Consider the following 10255-nt stretch of genomic DNA (forward strand, 5'->3'; position numbering starts at 1 on the left):
GAAGTTTTGAATGTCATTCAGCTCCTCTCATATGGAAAAACTTCTGGTGCTAATTCTATTCAAACTGAGACTTATAAGACGAGTCCACTACTCATATATAATTTTACAGGTTGTATGGCAAGAGGAGGTTATCCGCTGGGAATTCAAGGATGACTCCATTGTCCATTTCTAAAAAGGAAAGGCAAAGAGGATATTCTGTGACAATAATTATTGCCAGTAAGATTGCAGAGTCCTCTTTAATAGACTGATTCTTCACCTTGAAGATGGTCATCTACCTGAGAGTCAGTGTGGCTTCAGAAAGGGCTGAGGAATGGTTGATATGATTTTTGCTGTTTGACAATTTCAGAACAAATGCACAAACAGATCTGTATACATGTTTATCTAACCAAACCCTTTGATACTTTCACTTGTAAGGGATTATGGAAAATTGTGGCAAAATTTGATTTTCTGGAGTTCATCAATATTATACATCAATTTTATGATGGCATGTTCACACAGGTTTTGGATAATGTGCCTGACCTGTGAGTCTTCCATGATTATATTGGTCTAATCAGCCACAGTCAGATACACTGTACCTTGACTCAACATAGTGATGTCATTTTACTTCTCTTCAAGAACAAAAGACAATAACCAATAAGAAGATTCTTCTTATTTCTACATTTTGGTTCCAAAAGATCTGGGCAGTGTCCTCTCAAAATTTCTTGAAATATGATTTCTAGACTCTTTTCTTTTGGCCATGGTTTTCATAGCTTTTCATTAATTTAAAATTGTCTCTTATCTATCTGCTTTCCAGGTCAGTTGTTTTTGCTGTGGGCTGTCTTATGTTTTCTTCTATTTTCTACCATTCATTTGACTTTTTTCTTAATATTTCTTGTCTCATGGAATCATTGGTTTCTACTTGGTACATTCTAATTTGTATGGAATTGGTTGTTTCAGCATGGTTTTGTATCTCTTGTACTTAATTACTTTTCTTATTCTTTCTTCTCTGATTTCCTTTCTAATTTTCCCCATTGTGTTCTCATTTCACTTATAAAAACATATATTTAACTTTAAAAAACCCTCTTGCTTCCCTTATTCTAGCTGAATTGGTATCTAAGCTATGTTTTCGTATGAGACTTTGTTTGCAGACATTGCACTTGTTGTTGTTGCTGTGTTCATCGTTTGTTTTTGAAGAAGACCATGATATTGCAGCTATTCTCTTCTGGGTTTTGGTTTCGGGCATCCCAGACTCCTTAACAGCTCTTCGTTGTGGATGCCTTTAGTTTTGTTTTGTTTACTCACTCATTCTAGGTTTTGTCACTATGTAAAGGTATATCACCTCCTTTTTTTGATCCTAATTTATATATACTAGGGTCTTATTGCTAGTTTCTCTAGGTATTGAGTACTGTGTACATCAAGGTCTAATAAGTGACTCAGGCCTATGAACTGCATACTTTCCATGCACCCTTAGTTGTCTGTTCTTTGGTGAAATCTGATCACTGCCCTCCTGGCCTGAGTTTTGTAAGCTCCCGGTTAGTTTGAGTGTGACCAACTCAACTGCAGGATTGCCCTAGTTGAAGTTGCTGACTGTAACCCCTGTTGGCTAACTGGAAGGGCTTCCTCCTGATCCTGCTCCCTCACAGCTATACAGTTTCATGTTCTGGCTGTCCTGGATCTTTGGTTCTTTGACTCTTTATTCATGCCCTGCTACACAGCTATAGGCCCAGACTCAATCTATACTAGCATTGTCACCCAGCTCCCAGATCAGAATGATATAGCTTACTGACTCATTTCTGTTTCTCTTCCCTGCCTGGTACACAATCTCAGGCCTAATCCATGTTCCACGTCTGGTTCATAGACCATAGAATGAATCTAGTCTGAGTGCTATAAGGCTCTATATAGGCCTTCCTGGTTGAATCTTCTTCCCAGTACCACTGGCCTTTAGTTCTTTCCTTGTGTTGGCTGAGTTGAAAAAAAATAATTTACTCTGGATTTGGACTTTGGATTTCCTCTTCACTACTCAATCTGTTGCTGTTCTTTAATTTTTTTATTGGTACAGTGGATAGAACCCTGGTCCTGGAGTCAAGAAGACCTGAGTTCAAATCCATCCTCAGATACTAATCAGTTTTGTGACCCAGGGCAAGTCACTAAACCTCTATTTTTTTCAGTTGCATCATCGGTAAAGAAGGTTATAATAGCACTTCCCTCTCCAGGGCTGTGCGGATCAAATGAAAGAATAATTTTAAAGTGAGTGTCACAGTGCCTGCCGCATGGCAAACACTATGCTAATGTTATGTTATCATTATCATCATTATTATTGGAGTTGTGTGAGAGAGCTTGGCTGTACTATTTCACTTTACTCCACCATCTTTTCCAGGTTCTTTTACCCTTTCCTTTCTTTTTTTTTATTTTTATTTTTATTTTTTTTTATTTAACTTTTAACATTTATTTTCACAAAATTTTGGGTTACAAATTTTTTCCCCTTTTATCCCCTCCTCCCCCCAAACCCAAGCATTCTAATTGCCCCTGTGACCAATCTGCTCTCTCTTCTATCCTCCCTCTCTGCCCTTGTCTCCGTCTTCTCTTTTGTCCTGTAGGGCCAGATAGCTTTCTTTACCCCTTAATCTGTATTTCTTATTTCCTAGTGGTAAGAACATTATAGTTGATCCTAACACCTTGAGTTCCAACTTCTTTAGCTCCCTCCCTCTCCACCCCTTCCCTTTGGAAGACAAGCAATTCAATATAGGCCAAATCTGTGTAGTTTTGCAAATGATTTCCATACTAGTTGTGTTGTATAGGACTAACTATATTTCCCTCCATCCTATCCTGTCCCCCATTACTTCTGTTCTCTTATGATCCTTTCCCTCCCCATGAGTGTTGACCTCGGATTGCATTCTCCTCCCCATGCCCTCCCCTCTATCCTCCCCTTCACCCTGCTTGTGCCCTTGTCCCCCACTCTCCTGTATTGTGAGATAGGTTTTCCTATCAAAATGATTGTGCATTTTATTCTTTCCTTTAGTGGAATGTGATGAGAGTAGACTTCATGTTTTTCTCTCACCTCCCATCTTTATCTCTCCACTAATAAGTCTTTTGCTTGCCTCTTTTATGAGAGATAATTTGCCCCATTCAATTTCTCCCTTTCTCCTCCCAATATTTCTCTCTCACTGCTTGATTTCATTTTTTTTTAAGATATGATCCCATCCTCTTCAATTCACTCTGTGCACTCTGTCTCTATGTATGTGTGCGTGTGTGCATGTGTGTGTGTGTGTACTCCCACCCAGTACCCAGATACTGAAATGTTTCAAGAGTTACAAATATTGTCTTTCCATGTAGGAATGTAAACAGTTCAACTTTAGTAAGTCCCTTATGACTTCTCTTTGCTGTTCACCTTTTCATGGTCCTCTTCATTCTTGTGTTTGAAAGTCAAATTTTCTTTTCAGCTCTGGTCTTTTCATGAAGAAAATTTGAAAATCCTCTATTTCATTGAAAGACTATTTTTTCTCCTGAAGTATTATACTCAGTTTTGCCGGGTAGGTGATTCTTGGTTTTAGTCCTAGTTCCTTTGACTTCTGGAATATCCTATTCCATGACCTTCGATCCCTTAATGTAGAAGCTGCTAGATCTTGTGTTATCCTGATTGTATTTCCACAATACTTGAATTGTTTCTTTCTAGCTGCTTGCAATATTTTCTCTTTCACCTGGGAATTCTGGAATTTGGCCACAATGTTCCTAGGAGTTTCTCTTTTTGGATCTCTTTCATGCGGTGTTCTGTGGATTCCTTGAATATTTATTTTGCCCTCTGGTTCTAGAATCTCAGGGAAGTTTTCCTTGATAATTTCATGGAAGATGATGTCTAGGCTCTTCTTTTGATCATGGTTTTCAGGTAGTCCCAGAATTTTTACATTGTCTCTCCTGAATCTATTTTCCAGGTCAGTTGTTTTTCCAATAAGATATTTCACTTTATCTTCCATTTTTCCAATCTTCTCGCTATGTTCTGTGATATCTGTCTTTCTCACAAAGTCCTTAGCGTCCATCTGTGCCATTCTAGTTTTGAAAGAACTATTTTCTTCAGTGAGCTTTTGAATCTCCTTTTCCATTTGGCTAACTCTGCTTTTGAAAGCATTCTTCTCCTCATTGGCTTTTTGAACCTCTTTTGCCAATTGAGTTAGGCTAGTTTTCAAGGTGTTAATTTCTTCAACATTTTTTTGGTTCTCCTTTAGCAGGGAGCTGATCTGCTTTTCATGCTTCTCTTTCATCCCTCTCATTTCTCTTCCCAGTTTTTCCTCCACCTCTCTAACTTGATTTTCAAAATTCTTTTTGAGCTCTTCCATGGCCTGAGCCCATTGGGTGGGCTGGGACACAGAATCCTTGATTTCTGTGTCTTTGCCTGATGGTAAGCATTGTTCTTCCTCATCAGAAAGGAAGGGAGGAAATGTCTGTTCTCCAAGAAAGTAGCCTTCAATAGTTTTATTTCTTTTCCCTTTTCTGGGCATTCTCCCCAGCCAGTGACTTGACCTCTGAATATTCTCCTCACACCCACCTCGCCTCCTGGTCCTCCCAGCCAGTGTTTGGGGACTGAGATTCAAATGCTGCTTCCAGCCTTAGGGCTTTTGGCGGGGGCAGGGCTGCTATTCAGTGTGAGAATTAAGTTCAGGTGGTCAGGTCAGGGCAGGGCCGCCTCTCAGGCTCAGTTCCCTCAGGGGGTTTATGTACAGACCTTCCACAATGGATCCAGGCTCCCGCCCGCTTGGGGAGCCCCTGTCTGCAGCCGCCTCTCAGCTTCTATCTGCCGGGGGGGCCCGAGCCATGGGGGCACCCCACTCTCCTCTTGACCCACCAAAGAGACTCTCTCACCGACCCCCGTCACCTGTGGGTGGAGGGGCTTGTGCGGCCGCTAGAGATCCCATCCCTGAAGCCTGCTCAGATCTGTTCCTCTCGGTGCTGCGGCCACGGCAGGTCTGGGCTGGGCTCCGCGTCTGCACCGCGACGGACCTTTTGGGAGAGGTTTGCAGGTCTGTCTGTGGGTGGAGGGACCCGCGTGGCCACTGGAGATCCCGTCCCCGTAGCCCGCTCAGGTCTTTTCCTCACGGTGTCGCAGCCACTGCAGGGCTGCCCTCTGCTCCCAGTCCCGGCACCCAGTCCGCAGCGTGAAGGACCCCCCGCGAGAGGTTTGCAGGTCTCTCCGGAACAGAAATCTCCCTCGCTCCAATATTCCGTGGCCTCTGGGTGCAGAATTCACCGTGAGTTGGTCCCCTCTAGCCGTTCTGTGGGTTGTGGGTTCGGAGCTATGTGTATGTGTGTCTTTCTACTCTGCCATCTTGGCTCCGCCCCCTACCCTTTCTTTTCAAAAGTATAATTTTTCTATTTTCACTCCTACTCCTCCATACATACTTTCAGCAGATGACCCCTTACAACCTGCTTTATAGAAAGGATTTCCTTAGGTATCTTTAATCCGGGATTTTAGGGGTGAGGTACTGGAAGATGTGGGAAGGAATGGAATCTAGAATATTACTACAGAGATGATGGAGAGAATAATTATCCTCTGATACTGGATAAAAGGATAAAGGATGGAGAATCATAGATTTAAAGCAGGAAGCTATCTTAGAAATCTAGCTCAATCCTCTCATTTTACAGTCAGAAAATTAAGGCCTAGGGAGCTTAACTCATTTGCACAAGGTCAGACTGGTTGTAGGCTTATCCTCTTTAGCACCTCTAGTTTCTTCTTCTATATGGCCTTCTCACCTCTATTTTTATGGATACTCAGTTTTATTTTATCACTGTCCTACAGAAGCTGCCCTCTTATTGGCTTTTTGCTTGCCAAATCCATTGACCTTTCTTCAGTTCACATGATTGGCATTGGACGTTGTTGACATCTTATAATTCTTGGACTTCCACAATATTACAGTTTCTCTTTATGTGCTCTTAAACCCTAACTGAAAGCGTATCCCAAATCTCATATTATAGGCTTTCTGCTCATCTCTTTGAATTGTATATCTTTCATTGAGTACACCAACTTTCAAATCTTCTTCTTGCTTCAATCTCATTTCAAATTCCTGTAATACATAGACTCTAAGTCTATTCATTTCAATTGCAAAGTAATATATTAGAAAGCACCCTGAATTTGGAGTAAAAAAAACCCAACAACAAAAAATCTGGTTTCAAATACGAAATCTGCTACTAGTACCCTGTAAGTAATCTTGAATAAGCTTCCTAACATGAGAGAGTTGAATTAGTTGATCTTTAAGGTCTCTTTGAGTTCTAATTCCAAATTAATACAGTCCTTAGTATTTAACTTGAAGAGTCCAAATTAATATTCTTCCCCAACTCTCATGTAATACTTAAAATAAACTAAATACTTAAATTCATTAAATTTGTTAAATTCAGCTTGTACCTTGTGTTTCCCCTAGGAGAGGATACCATGTTGCCTCTACTGACACAAGACTCCAATTCCAAAGCACAAAGAGGAGTTTTAAGAAGAGCTGTGTTTTCTGATGACCAGAGAAAATCTCTGGAGAAAATGTTTCAGAAGCAGAAGTATATCAACAAAACAGACAGAAAGAAACTCTCCATCAATTTGGGACTTAAGGAGTCACAGGTACTAATGATAAAAAAGTGTTCATAGACTTTTATCTTTTCACTTGGACTTGTGCTTTATCATTGTTTGCCTAGTATCTTATCTGTAGGCATTGAATAAATGCTTATCAAATGATGAGCACAATTGAAACTCCATTAATTTGAGCTCAATCAATCAACCAAACAATCAAAAAACATTTATTAAGCACTTATTATGTTCCAGACATTGTGCTAAATACTGGAGATACAAAAATATTCATATTATGTATTTTTGTTTGTGTTTGAAAACTAGTGTGTTTGTAGATGTGTTGCAAAGTCAATCTTGTAGATGTGTTGCAAAGTCAATCACAACAGCACACTTGAGGATTGGTGCTGCTGTGAATTATTTTCAGAGTCCAGTCATATAGTGTAATGGACTCTCTATTTATTCAGCAATAAGCTAAAAATTATTCAATAAAGTAAAACAATATATTTAAGCAAAACATATGTCATATATTTATCTCATAACTCTCAGTATGCCATAGCATATATCATTACATCCCCAAAGTCAGGGGGTCACAAGCTAGAGTCTTCTCTAGCAGCATGTGTCTGTCAGAGGTAGCAGAAAATACCACACCATCCACCCCTAGGTGATTGTAAGAACAATATCCTTAATCTATACACAGTGTCTAAGTGAAGTTCTCTTTCATCTTGACTCAAGGCTTATTTCCAAGCCCCATGATTCCTCCTCTGTGGGCTAACAACTCCTAGCTCTTGCCTGGGTTCACACACAGGCAGCTCTCTACTCCTGCTCCTTGTCTCAGCTCATCGGGACTGTTCCACTCAAAACTCTTTCTGCTTCTGCCCAACAGCAGGCTCCAGGGGTTCCTATCCACAGGTTCTGTTTCTAGAAAAACAAAGCTTAACAGGGCTATAGCTATATTTATACGCATTATCAGTGTCATCATCTCAATTCGTTCATAAAGACCAGCAGACAGGGCTTCTGTCTGAGAAACTAACACAGATCAATGGACAGGTCTTCTGTCTGAGAAATTAACACAGATCAACAGACACAACTTCCGTGTGAGAAATCAATACAGATCAACAGACGGCACTTCTGTCAGAGAAATTAACACAGATCAACAGACAGGGCTTCTGTCTGAAGAACTGACACAGATTAACAGAGTACAAATATTCTTTCTGTTGGGCCTTCTAACATGCAAGTTCTCCTAGCCTGCTTACGATTACTTCTCTCTCTCAGCTTTGCTTCTGTTTCTACTCTCTCTACAATTTATATTGTTTCTAATCAAAGACTCTTGATTGATTCAAAGTCAAAACTCAGTCAAAGCCACTTGATTAACTAAAACTCAATCCAAAAGAAGAGCAAAACATCATACTTTGATTGCTGTTGCATTTGGCCAACTTTTGGTAAAAGGCTCTTTGGTTTTACCCTAATAAATAATGATATTCTTCAGATTATACAAAAGTATAGAGCTTATGTCTCGTTTTTAGATTAAACTGTGTTCAAATGGATTTTAGTTTTACTGTTTGTCTTGAAATTCTATTTTCCTAGGAGTTAGGTGATACTTCACTTTTTATCTCCTCATTCTCTTCCTCTAATCCACTAAAAGTGTATTACCCCAGTGTCCTGCTCTTGATTTCTCTTTTTTCTACACTATTTCTGTTGTCAGTCCCTTGAATTCCCATGGTTTCAAACTTTCAACTTTAAATGTCTGACAATCAAATCTACTTTTGTACCTATGACCTCCTCTCTAAGTTCTAGATCCACATTTTTGACGATTTTCAATTGATAGTTATCTCTACCTGGATGTCCAGGCAACACCTCAAATTCAACAAATCTACCACTGAATTTATCATTTTATACTTGAGATGGTCAGCTCTTTGCAAATGTAAAGTGATATGTAAAAATTAGCTGCTATTATTATTACACATAAAGCATACTCTTCTCCTTTTTACTTTATTATTTCTGCTAATGGCTCACTTCTTACATTCAATCAGTTATTAATTTCTGTCACCAGTATCTCTTGGATCCTTCCCTTTCTCTTCATTCTCACTGTCCCATAATTCAGGCCTTCAATACTTGGTGCATGATCTATTGGAACAGTCATTTAACTAGTCTCACTACTTCTAGTCACTTCCCATACACACAGTCTATTCTACATACCACTACCAGGTTAAACTTCCTAAAGTATAAATTTCATCATAACATACCTATGACAAAAATTTTTAATATAATCCAAAATCTACCACATAAAGGTCAAAAGTACTCTTTCTGAGGGAGATTCAAATCATTTTTATGATTGATTCTCAGTGACCTTCCAGTTATATCTATGACTTTCCAGTCACTATATGCATATGACCATGTAAATATTCAGGGCTGCTTGAAATTTCTTGAATATATCATGGACTTTTCTTGTTCTGTGATTGCACTTATTTATACTATTCCTTTTCCCTTCAACTTTGCCTACCTAATTCCTCCTGAATCTTTGACTCCCATTAAAAATGCTCTTTATGGTTTAAAACAGTGTAGTCTCTAAGTGTGTCTGACTTTCTTTTAGGCTGTAATATGTATCCACATGCATGCATGTGTGTATGTATGTATGTATCTACCTATCCACATGTATCTATCTATGTCTAGGGATATGTGCTGTGTACAAGTTTTCCAGATCTTTGTTTGGTACTGATTACATATAATATTGTCTGATATTTTATGAAAAATATGTAAGAAACATCACTAAGTTTAGCAAAAAAAAAAAATGTCAGGTTCAGCTATTCTTTTCAAATCATCTTTGGCACAGGTAGTGGATTTAAAAAAGTTGAGTAAAATGATAAGACCAATTACTTATTCAATTATTTTTACAAATAGGTGAAAATTTGGTTTCAAAATAGAAGAATGAAATGGCGAAACTGCAAAGAAAAAGAACTACTTTCCAATCAGTATATCAAGGAAGAAAGTTTTCGAGAGAATCAAATTTCAAGATCTACTCTAGGCTTTACATCCCCCTGTTCCAGAATATGGAAAGTATCTCAACAGCACTCAAGTTCAAGATGGGGGGAAAATTCACCAGAGCCTTCAGAAAGACTGAACAATGAAAATTCATTGCAGCCATTCCCACAAGCAAACTCCTATCATTCATTGCATTTGTACTCTGAAGCAGACACTAAAGACAAGGGAATTACTGAAGCCATATGAAAAATAACTGAAAACTATACATTGATTGCAAAAGCAGAGAGTTGAAATGGATACTTTTTAAAAAGTTAACAATACTGGAACACTAAAACCAATTAGTTTATGTATCACCAGTGTCTAAGCTCTTAACACCACTGGGGAAAAATGTGAAAACTGCTACTATAAGAAGTATTTTCCATTATTCATTTTTCTCTCATTTTGTTACTGTTCTTATGCTAAATTTGTAGTAGAAATTTCAAGGAAATATAAGTGCAAAATGAAACTGAAATTTGTCTTTGTTTTATTTCACTGCCTCACATGTGCACATATTTATGTGTGTATGTACGTATGTACTTCAATACTCATAATTAAATTAATGTGGAAACTTCCTCTACCAGTGCAGATCACAATTCATATGCAATTTATTTGATTTTGTTTTGTGGTTGTTGTAGCTGACCTGGTGATGAGCTTCTCATAAATTAGCTAGGTTGATCCATGGATCCTAAAATAGTTAGGACAAAAGACATGCATTCA

The 10255-nt window shown here is 38.7% G+C and overlaps 1 protein-coding gene across 2 annotated transcripts in view; it reads left to right on the plus strand.

Moving 5' to 3' along the window:
* Positions 1–10004, plus strand: part of DBX2 (developing brain homeobox 2) — a 50219-nt gene extending 40215 nt beyond the window's left edge. For both annotated transcript variants that reach the window (XM_072654266.1, XM_072654265.1), the window contains 2 exons: positions 6387–6574; positions 9419–10004. In XM_072654266.1, coding sequence (XP_072510367.1) covers positions 6387–6574; positions 9419–9745 — 515 coding nt within the window. In that variant the 3' untranslated portion in view covers positions 9746–10004. The remainder of the gene's footprint in view (positions 1–6386; positions 6575–9418) is intronic.
* The last annotated feature ends 251 nt before the right edge of the window (positions 10005–10255 follow it).

This window comes from Notamacropus eugenii, chromosome 3 (assembly GCF_028372415.1).
Source record: "Notamacropus eugenii isolate mMacEug1 chromosome 3, mMacEug1.pri_v2, whole genome shotgun sequence".
NCBI classification, from domain to species: Eukaryota; Metazoa; Chordata; class Mammalia; order Diprotodontia; family Macropodidae; genus Notamacropus; species Notamacropus eugenii.